The 16,651-nt window shown below is 40.9% G+C and overlaps 1 protein-coding gene and 1 long non-coding RNA gene across 6 annotated transcripts in view; one reads left to right on the forward strand and one right to left on the reverse strand.

The window, feature by feature from the left end:
- Nucleotides 1–2,692, forward strand: part of WDR75 (WD repeat domain 75) — a 35,901-nt gene extending 33,209 nt beyond the window's left edge. For all 4 annotated transcript variants that reach the window (XM_042842420.2, XM_065561997.1, XM_005308040.5 and 1 more), the window contains one exon: nt 2,401–2,692. In XM_042842420.2, the coding sequence (XP_042698354.2) occupies nt 2,401–2,608 (208 nt within the window). In that variant the 3' untranslated portion in view covers nt 2,609–2,692. The remainder of the gene's footprint in view (nt 1–2,400) is intronic.
- Nucleotides 2,693–3,848: 1,156 nt separating this feature from the next.
- Nucleotides 3,849–16,651, reverse strand: part of LOC135974369 (uncharacterized) — a 34,069-nt gene continuing 21,266 nt past the window's right edge. For both annotated transcript variants that reach the window (XR_010591611.1, XR_010591609.1), the window contains one exon: nt 3,849–4,335. This is a non-coding gene — a long non-coding RNA (uncharacterized LOC135974369). The remainder of the gene's footprint in view (nt 4,336–16,651) is intronic.

Raw genomic sequence — 16,651 nt, forward strand, 5'->3', positions numbered from 1 at the left:
GCATAGCAAGCTTACAGGATTAACTGGTTTAGCAGCAATATGCAACACTTTGGTGTGTCGGAGGTGTCTTCATTTATGAAGCTTACTCTTTTGTGAGATGAATGTATGTTCTTGTTTAAAAAAAAAAAAAAAAAAGATAATAGTAATTTTGTAGTAGATTTATTAGCATGCTAAGTACACTGAAACCAATAAAATACTTAGCATGCTAAGATTAACCTTTAGACCGCCTATTCTTGAAAACCTTTTATACATAAGTGTGTACCAAACAATGAATTAGATCTCCAGAGAAACATGGCTGGGTTGTTTTTTTTTTTTTTTTTAATTATTATTCATATTGTGGTAGTGCCCACCACCTCAAACCAGGATTGAGTACCCTATGCATTAGGCATTTCACAAACACTTGCAAAGACATACACCAGACACTAGAAACCTTTGCTGGTACAGGGAAGGGGTGTTTTCTATCTTGTTTTTGCAACATTTTTGTACCAGCAAACGCCATCATGTCGATGCAGTTATAGCAGTATAAAAGTGCTTTTGCCAGTAGAACTTGCTTCGCTCACTAAACCAGCTTAAGCTATATGGGCAACAGCACTTTTTAGCTGGTATAAGCTGTCTCTACATTAGGCGGGTTTGTCAGTAGTCCTGGTTAGAACTATATATATATAGTGTGTGTGTGTGTGTGTGTGTATTTTAAATTATACATACACTTCACGCATATGCAAGTTATATACCATTGACAGGCAGATATGGATACTGACATCAAGATAAAGTGCATAAATGTTTTACATATTTGAATGTCACTGTCTTTAGAGCCCAATCCTACAAATTCTTATGCTCACGTGTAACTTTACTTATTTGGATAGACCCAGTAATTACAATAGGATTTCAGAGGAGTAATGTTACACATGTGTAAGTACTTACAGGATAAGCTGTTAGACTGTATGTGCAGAAATTCTAACCAGGACTACTGACAAACCCGCCTAATGTAGAGACAGCTTATACCAGCTAAAAAGTGCTGTTGCCCATATAGCTTAAGCTGGTTTAGTGAGCGAAGCAAGTTCTACTGGCAAAAGCACTTTTATACTGATATAACTGCATCTACATGATGGCGTTTGCTGGTACAAAAATGTTGCAAAAACAAGATAGAAAACACCCCTTCCCTGTACCAGCAAAGGTTTCTAGTATATATATATAGTGTGTGTGTGTGTGTGTGTGTGTGTGTGTGTGTGTAAATTATACATACACTTCATGCATATGCAAGTTATATACCATTGACAGGCAGATATGGATACTGACATCAAGATGCAGGCAGATATATCTAAGAGATATAGATCGATCTATCTGTATAGGGTGTGTGGTACAGATTTCTTAATTCAGTGATGAGTGTAGGACGCCCATGTTACTCGCAAGCAGAGAGTTATACAGATCATCTCAGACAAGTTCCAATTAAACTTTCAGACAACATGCAGCTGCATGTATTCTGTAGGTAACTATTTTAAACATTTTTATTGGGACTCTTTTTTTGAAACCCATTCTACCTTAATATCATTTGGTCGTCTGCACAAGATTGAGGGAGTGTGAGCAGCAGAGAGGACACTATAAGCAATAACTTTTTAAAATTTCTTTGAAAAGTTAACTGTAATGCTTTTTCTATACTTATAAATGTTGACACTTTAAGGTCTGATATCTCTGCATTCTCCAGGCCTTAAAGATGATATTGTGGCCTGTAGGGAGGGTGGAAAACTCACTCTTCCAATGGTATAAAACACCCATTTCTAGTTCTGTAAAATCATGAGATTATAGCTATTACTGATGCAGGACTGAATATAGTCTATACAGTACCTTATACAAATATAATATGGAGAAAAAAATTATCAGATATGTTTTATTTCAAATAAAACAGCAGGTATTTGGAAGTGTTCAAGGGTTTGGATTGTTATAATAAATCCAGGAGAAATGGATTAGTGGGTAGAGAGTGGGTGAGATGGGCAAAGGTGTGTGATGCATGCAGTTGAACATATAGCTGTTCAGTTTAAGGGATTGTTCCAGTGCCCATTTAAGCCAATGGGAATTTTTCCATCGACTTCAAAGGACATTGGATCAGACCCAAATATTAGGCCTTACTATAGATATTTGTAGTGTGTTTGTGTATATATGTGCAACATATGCTGAGAGTAATCTGTTTAAATTGTAAATTCTTTGAGGCATATCTTTTCCTTGTAAGTAAAGTACCTAGTGCTCTTGCAGTGCTACATAAATAAGTCATATAACGTATATAAATTCACCTGCACAGACAATTTAACTCAGTATCATGGTTTAGTATCGAAACTATATTCTCATTCCTTCTTGTGGTAGAATATGCTAATAGTCTCTCTTTTCCTCTGTCCCCCTACTTTAAAGTGCCGGAGAAGTGGTTGATGAAGTTGAAATGGACAGTGAAAAAGCAGAGGATGAATCAGATGAGGATTTAGAGCTTACTGAGATGGAGCAAGATATAAATCCTACAGAGTTTTTGGGTGAAATTACCCAAACTAAACTGTCTAAATCTCAGGAAAAACAACTGCGAAAGATAAGAAGAATGGACTACAGTTGGGTAGCTGCTCTCTAGATACATCAAGACATGTTGCATTTTATATTTTCTTATGAACTTAAATATTATGTTAATGGATTAAATACTGTGTTCTACCAAAAAGCTCTCTTTCAATCCTTTGTCATAAGTTTCTTATTGGATTCTAATATTTGATGTAAAAGGTATTATTTCAAAGCAAGTATTGTGCAGTTTTAATATATTTTAGTTAAGAAAGGAAGGCTGGTCTTGAGACTAAAGCACAGGATCTGGGTTTTGTCCCCACTCTGTCTCAAACAACTGTTAACCTCTGTCGTTTATTCTCCAACCTGTAAAATGTAGATGATGGGCTTGATTCAATTCTGTATTATATTGGCTGGTGCCCTCAAATATCTAAGGCACAAGAAAGTCTCTGAAAGAGTTCCAGAACCACTGCTCTGTCAGGGATGGCCTACAGAGGGCCCAAAAGTGGGCAGTATTGATCACAAAGGGACAGGCAGCTTTTCCAACCAGGATTTCTATAGACTCTGAACCTTACAAAATAAATAGCAGCAGCTGCTATGAAGTATCTCCTGGAAACCCCAATTGAGGATCAGGGTCCTATTGTGATAGGCTCTGTACAGGCAAGTAACATAGAAGACAGTCCCAGCTGCAGAGAACATACAATCTAGGTGGTGGACAGGATGTGGCAGATGGACAAAACACAACAAGGTGGGAGAAGGAGGTAACTAACAGTTTAGCAGAAAAGCAGACATCTCAGCCAGGCACTGCAAACCCTGACTGTCCTAATCCCCCAGAAATAGCAGCTTACCTGCCCCATCACCACCACTTCCCTTTGCAGCATAGGTGAATGCAGCCTAATATCTCACAGGTTTGAAATATCTCACTGACATTTGTTGGGCACTGAGAGATCTTTGGATATAAGGTGCTTCAGATGTTGAAAGTATTTGTGCATCAATACTTTCTAATGTAACATTTCAAAAATTCCAGTTGACTGAACTTCACCACTTAAAAAGAAACACAGCATCTGTTCTGGAAGGGCAATGAACCCTTTAATGGGCTTTTGGTACATAAATGAAGCAAAGAATAATAGTCAAAGAATAATTTTCAAAAATCTTTTTAACCACTTACGTAATGGGCATTTTGTTGCTCAGCCCCCAACTACCACTGTTTTATCACCAGTGTTAAAATCAGTGTTAGCTTCCTCATCCCCTGTCCCCCGCTAATATAAACATGCCCTTAATTATCTCAATGTAGAGTGTAGAAAGGTTTTTTGAAAAGCTTCCTTTCTTGAGCTCTAAACAAAGGTATACAGAACCATTTGGCTGAGCATATCACTTCCATTTCACTAAAACACAGCTGTTCTTGTTTTACAGTCAATTTATAGTGTTGACTTTTATTAGCAATTTATCCATCACTCATATCTGTTAATTAGACTTGAACAGTTCAAAGCAAGAACCACAAATGCTCAAAGATTATCTAGAGTATGGTGCTTAAGTAGCTTTATCAGCGTAAATCTAGCAATGAAGTGACTTTGTATTCTGAAATCATCAGTGGAAAAAAATTGCTCAGCACTTTTTGCTGATCTGTCCAATGTATAAAAATGTCAAGGAGAAATTTTCTGCGTGGAGCTCTAATGGAATTCCAGAGGGTTCCAGAAGTATCCAGAGCATCACGCAAGGTGACAGTGACCAAGGCAGCATTCAACCCTTTTCCACACAGATGGTCAGACTGAACCAGCGTGTTGGAGACTTCCTCTTTTCTGCCATCTGTGTATAAGAAAATAAAGGAAGAGAACACACAATTCTTCAGTATGGCTTTTTTAGGGTATCATTTATTCTGCTCTATTGTTACAAATAGTGTGGATGTTCTTGTGTATTGAAGTTTTGCACACATCATAATAGAAAATGTATGTACTGTAATGCTACAGAAGGCTTACAGATAAACAGTAACAGGAAACTTCATTATTACTGTGTTTGAGAAACTGATAGATTGCCCAAGAGTTGAAGGAAAGAACAATTGTTGGGAAATGTAATACGGCCTGTCTGCTTTAACTGCCCATCAAGCTTATTTACTGGGCCGGGGGGTGGGGGGGTTCAATAAATAGTTTGATACCAGCAGAATCGCAATGTCGTTATTGTTTAACAGTTCTGTAACTAAAACAGCATATGATGGCTGTGACTGGTTGGATCACACAATCCCCTTGGAAGCTGCCACCGAATGTACCAGGACTACCTCTGCTCCTGTTTTTCCTGCCATCTTAGGTGCTAGCTAGGGGATTCTTTATGATGGCTCCTCTCTCTCCCTTTGTTCTGTTCCCACCCCTTTATATATCTTTTGCATAAGGCGGGAACCCTTTGTCCCTCTGGGTTTCCACCCCCCTCACTGGAAAAGCACCAGGTTAAAGATGGATTCCAGTTCAGGTGACATGATCACATGTCACTGCAAGACTTCATTACCCATTTGCCAACACACACACATACAGGAAGACTCGCAGGTAAAACACTGCCATCTGCAGACAATGGCCCTGGTTAATGGGAGTCAAGATTTCAAACCACCATTAATGGCCCATACTTTGCATAATTACAATAAGCCCTCAGTTATAGTTTATATTTCTAGTTTCAGATACAAGAGTGGTACATTTATACAAATAGAATGATCACACTCAGATTATAAGCTTTGTAATGATACCTTACAAGAGACCTTTTGCATGAAGCATATCCCAGTTACATTATATTCACTTTAAAACCATAGACTGCACAATGTCACGATGGTATATATTGAAATGATTTGCTGAATGGCTTTTATGGGGGAGAGGGGTGTCAACCATATGCTATTCAGTAGCCTAATGAACTCTGGCTTCTTTCTGTTCAAAGGACATTTTATCAGTGAGGAATACAGGCTCAGTAGCTGTTCAAGGGTAGGGTTGCCAGATGTCGGGTCTAAAAGGAATATTGGACACCACAAGTCCGGTCGCCATCTACAGGAGCTAGCGGGGCATGTGGGGGCACATGCCCACCCCACCCCCAGATTGACCTGCCAGGGCAGGGAGAGGGGTTCTGTCCTCCCACAGCCAGGCTCGCTCTCTCTTGCAGGCAGCCGCCAGAGTGGTTGGGAGGCTGGTTGGCTCTCACGCCGACCCCAAGTGGAGCGGCTGGTGTGAGAAGTGGGTGATCCCATCCCTTCCACTCCCCACCCAGGCCCGGCTGCCAGGGTCAGAGTCTGAGTGAGCCAGAAATGGGTCAGAGAGTGGCTGGGCTGTCTGAGAGAGAGCCTGGCTGTGGGAGGCGGTGGCAGTAGGCTACCGCCCCTCCCCCAGGCCCAGCTGCTGGGGGTGGGCTGAACATGCTATGGGGGAGAGAGGAGCAGGTGCAGCGGAAGGAGACTTCCCCCTGCAGGTAACTGGTGGGGTGGGGAGAGTGCAGTGGTCCCTGGCCTCAGTGCCGCCCAGAGGATTCAGGGGCCTGGGGCAAAGCAATTTTGGGGGCCCCTTCCATAAAAAAAAGTTGCAATACTATAGAATACTATATTCTTGTGGGGGGGCCCCTGCAGGGCCTGGGGCAAATTGCCCCACTTGCCCCCCCTCTGGGCAGCCCTGCCTGGCCTGGGCATGGGGGGAAGGGGAGGAGCGAATGGAGGGTTGGTCCTTGTGGGAGGGAGTGGAGCAGGGGTGTCCAGTGTCCAGAAACTGGAAAGTTGGCAACCCTATTAAAGGGCCAACGTCACACTATTCACAGTAAAGTATTACCCGGTTTCCTCCATTCCTATTGTGTCTCTCTAAACATGACCAAGTTCCAGGAAGAGATCAGTGTTTATTCCCTCACCTAGGGTCTAACTCCACACTGCTGCATTTAGTATTGCATTCAAGCTATGAGCCTGCCCTTACCTGATCCATGAAGGCAGTAATGAGCCTGATATCTTATCATTAGGTTCCTCCCCTTACATTCTTCCCAACTTTATAATTCTCATGTAGCATAAGTTTCAAAACCAAACTACTATGTGCACTTGTAGGATGTCTGGACAAAATAGCACCAAATATAAGCAACTATTTAACCCCCTCAAATCTAATACATGAAGTGACTGCAGTGAAGTTGGCACACAGTGTCACCTAACATGCTAAATGTGTGGGCAAACTAACTACCACCAATGCAAAAATAAAGTGTGTTGCTAAAAGGTAAACTATGTCCATTCTTGCTTTATTTTCCCCAATATTGGCAGACATTCATTGCAATGGAAAAACTAACTCTAGTCTCTTAGATCAGTCCCAACACTGGTATATGGATAATATGACCTCCTACCAGCAGATGGAGACAGAAAATAAGCTACTTTCTTTTCATTCAGGTGTGTACCTAAGAAGCAAAAAAAAATAGTGGATTTTACATAGTCGTCCTTATTGAAGTGACAACTGTGAGTCCATAGGTTTTTAGTAAATTCATCAGGTGTTAATATGAAATGTCCATAGACGCAGACTGAGATCCAAGTTCTCTGTCAGTCACCTGGTAGATCTCTTAAGTACTAATCTGCTCTCTATAGTACAATACATGATTCTAGATACTATTATTAAAGAAAGACACCAGCACTATTTCTAAAATCTTTTCTATTCTGTAAATTTAGGGCAGTGGGTATTCACACGTATAGAGAGGGTACAACAGCCTTGAAAACGTGATCTGTGAGGAGAATTTAGCCTTGAGTTTATTTATTCAAACTGACAGTGAATGCCCGAATGGAAGTACTTGATGGACAAGATGATTCCAGTTTCAAAGGAAATTATTCACATTTCCTTAAGCATACTGGTACTTTGAAATGAAAGGTGCTATTTACCATTGTTTATTATTTTTAATTATTTGGAAAACTTGTGATGGGTTGACCATACTTGGCAGCAAGGGAATTATGCAGCTCCTCTTAAACAGGTGGCAATAAGAGCCATATATCACCCTATCTCCGATTTTATGTATCCCACATATTTTTTCTTATTTTGTTTGGTTATTTAGGAAGCTTGTTTGGCTCTGCAGTGCTGTTTTGTTTGGGTTTTTCCTTCCCCCACTTGAGGTAGTCTTCTTACTATGAAATAATATTGATAGCTGCAGAGGCAGAAGAATGGGCTTTGTTTACACCACATTTTAAAAGAAGTTATTTTAGGTACTTTTTAGAGTTTTTATGTTTATTTATTTATACCTGTCTTATGTGCTGTTTTCTTATAGCCTTGGCTATACACAGGGTGACGGGGGGAAAAGAACACTTTTCAAACCTCCAGAAGTTATATAAACTAGCTTGTCTATATAATAAGGCATAGTAATTTTAAGTCCTGCTAGTTACAAACTCCCAGGGACAGAATCACAAGTTTTATAACATTAGAAGAGGGGAAATCTCAACTCTCCAAAGACAATGTGGCTTGTTCTTCTAACCCTGGTGGCTCATAAGATAGCTGATCTTAAAATTATCTTGATCTAGGACTGAATATTGCATGTCCTGAACCTTACACCAGTTTAGGTTTGGGGAGAAAGTCTACATTTCGGGTAAAAAGAAAAAAAAATGGTAGATTTTAAGTAGAAAAAGATGGCTGTTTGAAAGCTTCTCAGGGGCTTGGAATGTAAACAATTCCACAAAAAAGGATTAGTGGACAGAGTGTAGGTGATGTGAGGGTGCCTGTTTTGGAAAGTCCTTATTTTTACAATAAAATAATTACAGTTGTTTTACTCTGTTACACAGAACTTGGGAGAGATTTTTAGAGCATTTCATAAATTCATAGATTCATAGATTCTAGGACTGGAAGGGACCTCGAGAGGTCATCGAGTCCAGTCCCCTGCCCGCATGGCAGGACCAAATACTGTCTAGACCATCCCTGATAGACATTTATCTAACCTACTCTTAAATATCTCAAGAGATGGAGACTCCACAACCTCCCTAGGCAATTTATTCCAGTGTTTAACCACCCTGACAGTTAGGAACTTTTTCCTAATGTCCAACCTAGACCTCCCTTGCTGCAGTTTAAGCCCATTGCTTCTTGTTCTATGCTTAGAGGCTAAGGTGAACAAGTTTTCTCCCTCCTCCTTATGACACCCTTTTAGATACCTGAAAACTGCTATCATGTCCCCTCTCAGTCTTCTCTTTTCCAAACTAAACAAACCCAATTTTTTCAGCCTTCCTTCATAGGTCATGTTCTCAAGACCTTTAATCATTCTTGTTGCTCTTCTCTGGACCCTTTCCAATTTCTCCACATCTTTCTTGAAATGCGGTGCCCAGAACTGGACACAGTACTCCAGCTGGGGCCTAACCAGAGCAGAGTAGAGCGGAAGAATGACTTCTCGTGTCTTGCTCACAACACACCTGTTAATACATCCCAGAATCATGTTTGCTTTTTTTGCAACAGCATCACACTGTTGACTCATATTTAGCTTGTGGTCCACTATAACCCCTAGATCCCTTTCTGCCATACTCCTTCTTAGACAGTCTCTTCCTATTCTGTATGTGTGAAACTGATTTTTTCTTCCTAAGTGGAGCACTTTGCATTTGTCTTTGTTAAACTTCATCCTGTTTAACTCAGACCATTTCTCCAATTTGTCCAGATCATTTTGAATTATGACCCTGTCCTCCAAAGCAGTTGCAATCCCTCCCAGTTTGGTACCATCCGCAAACTTAATAAGCGTACTTTCTATGCCAATATCTAAGTCGTTAATGAAGATATTGAACAGAGCCGGTCCCAAAACAGATCCCTGCGGAGCCCCACTCGTTATGCCTTTCCAGCAGGATTGGGAACCATTAATAACAACTCTTTGAGTACAGTTATCCAGCCAGTTATGCACCCACCTTATAGTAGCCCCATCTAAATTGTATTTGCCTAGTTTATCGATAAGAATATCATGCGAGACCATATCAAATGCCTTACTAAAGTCTAGGTATACCACATCCACAGCTTCTCCCTTATCCACAAGACTCGTTATCCTATCAAATAAAGCTATCAGATTGGTTTGACATGATTTATTCTTTACAAATCTATGCTGGCTGTTCCCTATCACCTTACCACCTTCCAAGTGTTTGCAGATGATTTCCTTAATTACTTGCTCCATTATCTTCCCTGGACAGAAGTTAAACTAACTGGTCTGTAGTTTCCTGGGTTGTTTTTATTTCCCTTTTTATAGATGGGCACTATATTTGCCCTTTTCCCAAAGATAAATCATGGGAGACGGGAGAGATTCCAGAAGACTGGAAAAGGGCAAAGACTGATTTTTAGCTCCTGGCCCCAGGCACGCGATATGGAACAAGGTAATACTCCTGTCACTTGATAGGAATCAAAGCTCATCTGCTACAGGGGTAACTGTTACATTATTGTAGGATAAAGGCAAAATTGAATTATAAATAAACTGGATTAGATAGATATAAGCAACACTACTCTTGAGATGCAGATGGAAATGAAAGTACATAAATCAAGTCGTGAAACTATTAGGTATGGGACAAAGACATAATTGAAAGAAAGAAATGAGGAAGGCATTTGTGACAGGTCTAGTTAAACACTCCCTCTTTGCCATTCACCAGACTGCTGTGAGGGAATCAATTGTTGGATCCTATGTTCTTTAACACTCCTGAGTCTGAACTGAGTCCAGGCATTGCCCCTGTCTTGGGGTCCCTAGGCACATTTTTGGCGTGCAGTTCCTCTACTTAGCACCCCCTTCTGAGTGTTGTGGCCCACAACTGGCTGGCCCCTGTTATCAGTGCTTACCCCTGAAATTCCCCAAAAGCTTAAACACACCTTTTCCCAGAAATCCAGTCATATAGGCATTCTGGATCCACTGGTTTATTCTTCAAGGGCACATGATATGTGTAACATATAACACACACACAGACTTTGCCCAAGATTCTAAAATACCATTACTGTTTATGTAATTGCATGAGAAATACACAGATCTATCCAAAAATAATAAAACCTACATCCATTTACCTGCCTCAGTTTCCTCACCGGTCCCAAGCATTCTCTGGGTTGGGATCAAAGTCCTCTGGGGGAGTCTAAGGTCCTTCTCCTGCCGCTCATGGCTTGATTTCCCAATTATGGAGCCTTTCTAGTTCTTTCTCTCTTCTCCCAGGTCAGCTTGTTTTGCCTTTGGTTGGCCCTCAGCTAAACCAGGTACCCCTGCTTTGAAAGCATGCAATCTGTTCCCCTCTCCTGCCCCAAACTTCCTGTGTGCCTCTTGGCTCTGGTTTACACTACGAGTTTATGTTGAATTTAGCAGCATTAGATCGATTTAACCCTGCACCTGACCACACAATGAAGCCATTTTTGTTGACTTAAAGGGCTCTTAAAATCTATTTCTGTACTCCTCCCCGACGAGGGGATTAGCGCTGAAATCAACATCACCGGGTTGAATTTGGGATAGTGTGGACGTAATTCTACGGTATTGGCCTCCAGGAGCTATCCCAGAGTGCTCCATTGTGACTGCTCTGGACAGCACTCTCAACTGAGATGCACTGGCCAGGTAGACAGGAAAAGCCCTGGGAACTTTTGAATTTCATTTCCTGTTTGGCCAGCATGGCGAGCTGGTCAGCACAGGTGACCATGGAGTCCCAGAATCGCAAAAGATCTCCAGCATGGACCGAACAGGAGGTACTTGATCTGATTGCTGTATGGGGAGAAGAATCCATGCAGCAGGCAAGCAGAGAATCCCTTCTCCCTGGCAGCCAGGAACTGTTCATCACCCTGGAGCCAATACCCTCCCAATCCTCCCAAAGCGGGCTCCCGGACCATGAAGCCAGAGAAGGCACCTCTGGTGAGTGTACCTTTGTAAATATAATACAGGGTTTAAAAGCAAGCATGTTTAATGTTTAATTTCCCCTGAAGACTTGGGATGCATTTGCAACCAGTATAGCTACTGGAAAAGTCTGTTAACATGTCTAGAGATGGAGCGGAAATCCTCCAGGGACATCTCCATGAAACTCTCCTGCAGGTACTCTAAAAGCCTTTGCCATGCAGTGGGTGGAGGCCTGTTCATGCTGAGCTGTTCGCATTTGGCTGAGAGGGATCTTCCCTGATACTAGCCACGCAGTGGGGGCAGGCGGGTGAAGCACATGTGCTATGTAATGTAAATCGCTTGATTCAGTGTGAAATAGTCTTCCCTTTGTTCTCTAAAATGTATCTTTTTAAATACTACTCTCCCTTTTTTTCCTCCCGCAGCTGCAAATGTTTCTACACTGCCCCTATCATCTCCGTCCAGAGACTAATGAGCCTAATGTGGGAGCAAACCGACATGCTCAGGCGTCTGGTGGAGCTGCAGGAAAGGCAGCAGGAGCACAGACCGCCGCTGTAGCCCCTGTATAACCACCTGCCCTCCTCCCCAAGTTCCATATACTCCACACCCAGATGCCCAAGAACACGGGGGGAGGAGGGCGAGGCCATGGGCACCCAGCCACTCCACCCCAGAGGATTGCCCAAGCAACAGAAGGCTGGCATTCAATAAGTTTTGAACTGTAGTATGGCATTGTCCTTCCCTCCTCCCCTCATCCACCCCCCACCCAGTGCTTCCCACCTCACCCACCCCTCCCGGGCTACCTTGTGAGTTTTCCCCCTATTTGTGTGATGAATTAATAAAGAATGCATGATTTTGAAACAATAATTACTTTATTGCCTCTGAAAGCAGTGATTGAAGGGGGGAGGTCGGTTGGCTTACAGGAAAGTAGAGTCAACAAAGGAGGCGGGTTTTCATCACGAAGAAACAAATAGAACTGTCACACCATAATCGGCCACCAGGCAATTTGCCTCAACCTCTCACCCCGTCATAAATGACTCCCCCTTACTCTCACAGATATTGTGGAGCACCCAGCAAGCAGCAATAACAATGGGAATATTGGTTTCGCTGTGGTCTAAACTAGTCAGTAAACTGCGCCAGCAAGCTTTTAAATGTCCAAATGCACATTCTACCACCATTCTGCACTTGCTCAGCCTATAGTTGAACTGATCCTTACTACTGTCCAGGGTGCCTGTGTATGGCTTCATGAGCCATGGCATTAAGGGGTAGGCTGGGTTCCCAAGGATAACTATAGGCATTTCAACATTCCCAACGGTAATTCAACTGTGAGGGCTCCTCTCATCTTGGTATTCTTGTGCTTCAGGGCAGGGGAAAGCAAGTCACAAAGTTCCATGAAAGTGCCCTTACACATGCGAAAAAAAAAGTCGCGATCACGATCGGCGGTAGCTCCACCACGCCGCTCTCTTCTTCGGCAGCACTTCAGCAGCAGGTCCTTGCCTCCGAGAGGGGAATGAGGGACCCGCCGCCGAATTGCCACCGAAGAGCCCGACGTGCCGCCCCTTCCCCTTGGCCACCCCAAGCACCTGCTTGCTGAGCTGGTGCCTGGAGCCGGCCCTGCCTCTTGAGGAGTTGGAGAAAACTGATTATCCTGGTTTTAGCCAACCTCCTTACCATATCCATTGTGTGGTCAGAATACAAATGTTAAGCTTAACTACTCTCCATTTTCCCTAGTCTGGTGGTTACTTCTACAAGCCCTGTCAGCCCTTGGTGGATTCCACATTTACATAGAAGCATTTGGTGATCTAAAAGAAATTAAGATAATCACACACCACAAGATTTAAATAGATGAGCCAGGTTTGCTTTTAAATGTAAACCAGGGACAGTTTCTGTACAGGGACAACACATCAAGTTTTATGGAACATGGATTTCTTATAGAAACTTTCTCAATCTTGAGGCCTCACTGAATCAATGTTCACTCCAAAGAACCAGAACTATCCAGCACCAACTGCATAATAAATGGCTGACAAATATCAAACACATTCCATTTGTGACAAGCATTCCATGCCTGCCATAGACTGAGGTTCCGATTCTACAGTCAGCTGTGTGCAGGTGGACCCTGTGCCTATGCAGAGCCCCATTGAGAATTGCCCTACATTCAGCTTAGCTGCAACATCAGGGTCTAATGTACATTTTTTCCCAATAAAATCTTGTACTTCATGATTACTAACCTTTCCTACCAGAGACTTAGCTATTTCTGTTTACCTTTCAAAGAGGGTAAATTATAGCTATTATTAAGTAGCAGTGACTATATTGTAATAGCTCTTTTTCTTTTATCTTTCCCCCTAATGTTTTTTAGTTGTTTTTGAATGGAAAAAAAATAATAAAAATATTATATAAGGAAGATAGAAAGAAAGAGACAGAATTTATGTCTCAAGAGGTTTTCTCTGTCTTCTAGATCTTCATATTTGATGCACTATGCATTGTATATATCTGACTGCCAATCATTTGGCTATTTTGCACTGGAGTCCCTCTCTTCATATATCTCAATCTGCCAACACCCAAATGTGTGATTTGCCTTTTAAAACCTAGGTAATAGTCAAAATGATTATCAACAATGAATAAAAGAGGGAGCAACTTGAAATGATGTGGGATTTCCTTTCAAAATGTGTGTTTTCTATAACTTTAGACCAAGGTTTTGAAAACTGGGTGCCTAAAGTTAAACTACTAAATCTGGAATTAGATGGTTAAATAAGTGATCTGATCTTCAAAAGTACTGAGTACCTAGCAGCTCTGTGAGAAGAATTTCAGTTACAGGAGTACTTCTTATGATCTTGTGAGTTTGTCTACGGGATTGGAGTTTTAGCCAATGATAGCAATGTGATTTATGATTTTTTTCAAACTTCTGTACAAGATATGTACACCTGCATTACTATTTGCACACACAAAAATTGCTTCACCTACTGAAATGTAGCCATTTCTGGGATGGAACACAGTGGTTGTTTAGCTGACTTCAGAAGGAAAAAAGATGATGCAGAGTATTGTAGCCAGTTGAAATTGTAGAGGGGATTTAGGTAGGCAGATTGTAATTATGTAAAGTGGAATTTATCGGGGACACTAGTTACTCACCTGTAGTTCTTGCAAAAGGCATTTAAGTCACATTTCTGCATAGCTCAGGGCTTTAACCAGTGTATTAACAGAGAAAAAAAGAAAGTAGCTTCCCACAAAAGCTGGGTATCTTTGAACCATCTGATTAAGATTTCTCAATGTACAGCAGTGATTAATTTTGCATTACTGTTAAGAGACTCAGTGTGAAATCCTGGCCCTCTTAAATTCAATGACAAAACTCCCATTAACTTCAATAGTGTTAACATCTCACATTCATACTCTAATCACAAAGAGGTTAATTTTCTATTTCTTGTCTGGATGTGTACCAAAGTCTAAAAACAAACCTGAAAACAGTTCTGTGTCTGGTATAACTGGTTTGGCAAAATTTGCTACAGTCTATATTGGTTGCCCTAAGATTGTTTTTCTTAATATTTTGGATCCATTCACTAAAAATCTTTTTGTTACATGAGGATACACACTGCACAGCATGTAGTCCAAGGAGAGGCCCTCACAGCTCTGGGAATGTGTGCACTATCAGTCTCTCTCTTCCACTGCAACAATAATAGAAATGTTTTTAAAGCCCTTTGTATGCTCAGGAGAAGATCATCTTTTTAATGTAATAAATGAGGATTCCCCTTACTATGTAGCAATGTAAAACATATTGGATCTAATACAGCAACTCCTAATTGCCCTGATACCAAAGCGATAAATAATTAAAAATAAGTCTCAGATAATACAATGGACAATATTAATAGAAAATACTTCCTGTTTGAATGATAAATAACTTCTCTCCTGGTCTCACAGTGGTAATCAACTGGTTAATAGGGGGGTAACCTTTTGACCTTTTCTCAAATTCTTAAATGAAACCCATCCAAGAATTAAGTATTGTTTTATAAAAATTATTGACAGTGGAGCCGTGACCTTCATTTTCTGTTGACCTTTATACATATTGTGTGTTGCCAGGAATTAGACTTATCTAGCAGGAGCAGACATTGTAGCCATAAAACTTGTCTAGTTTCTAGGGGAGGGGGAGAATAGTTCCTGGGGAGAAGAGGAGAGGTGGTCCAGGAAAAAAAAGTAAATAAAGAAGTTATTGTTATGACCTTCTCATATTTCCCTTAGCTTTTCCTTTGTTTTGAAAGAGCACTAATTAATTTAGGTCAAATATATATCATAAAATGGACTATCAATTTCTAACATTTTATGCGGCATCTTACATTGCAATGCAAACAAATGTATGAAAGGTTTTTTTTTATTTTATATTCCTGATAGCATACATGAGACTGCAGATTTGGATTGTGATTTTAAAAAGCTCATCTAGAGACCACAAGAGTTTTCATTTCTCCCCCGAACTGAACAATAAATTGCACAATCTGAAACCTGATTAGCTTCTTAATAAATACAAAGGACTGAGTAACTTAACAAAATAGAAGCAATATATAATAAACTGCTCTTAGCTAAGAGATTTTTACAGCTTGTAAGCCGGTCATATGAAAGTTTTTGAAATAGATGTTTAGTTTAGGTTGTTATAACAGTGACGTAGTTTTTGGAAAGTGCCCTTTGCACGTTACCCGAGCAGCTAGAATTTCAGAGGGCCCATACTCCCTCCTTGTGCTTAGCTTTCATCTTGAGCAGAGGAAGTACAAAGTTCTGAGGTCTCTATGGTTTTTTTTCTAGTCCTCATTAGTGCTTTTTGGTTTTTGTTTTCTTCATATGAAAATGAAGCTATAAGGGATTTGTGAACTTTTTAATAACTCTTTTGACAGATATGACAATTTGGTTTGCTGCTAATTGATGGACAATAAAACCTGCCTAAAATTAACTTTTATTCACAACTATGTATTTATTCACAACTATGTATTTCCTGTTCCTTGCTTTTAATAGCTTTTCCTGTTCCTCTTCACAAATTTACTAATTACAGTGTGTCCCCCCAAGATTTATGTCCATGTTTTTTCTTCACATTTGTGCACAAAAGTCATTCGAATCTGATGCTAGAATCTTAAAACTCCCAAAGGGCTAACAGAACTGTGATGTTGTCAGCAAAGTGACAGCGAAGTGCTTCCTGTTTATTCTCTATTAATGACTCTCTTAGCAAATCTGAGCGGTATCTATTGCTCTCTGAAAATTAAAGCTGTGTTCTGTCTGCTTGCTACATCACTGCCAGCAATAAAGATTTTGGAATTGGAACTCAGCTGACAGTTTGGCTAACAGTGCACAAAACAGTCAAAATACAGCTTTCTCCTCC

This window comes from Chrysemys picta, chromosome 11, assembly GCF_011386835.1.
Source record: "Chrysemys picta bellii isolate R12L10 chromosome 11, ASM1138683v2, whole genome shotgun sequence".
NCBI classification, from domain to species: domain Eukaryota; kingdom Metazoa; phylum Chordata; order Testudines; family Emydidae; genus Chrysemys; species Chrysemys picta.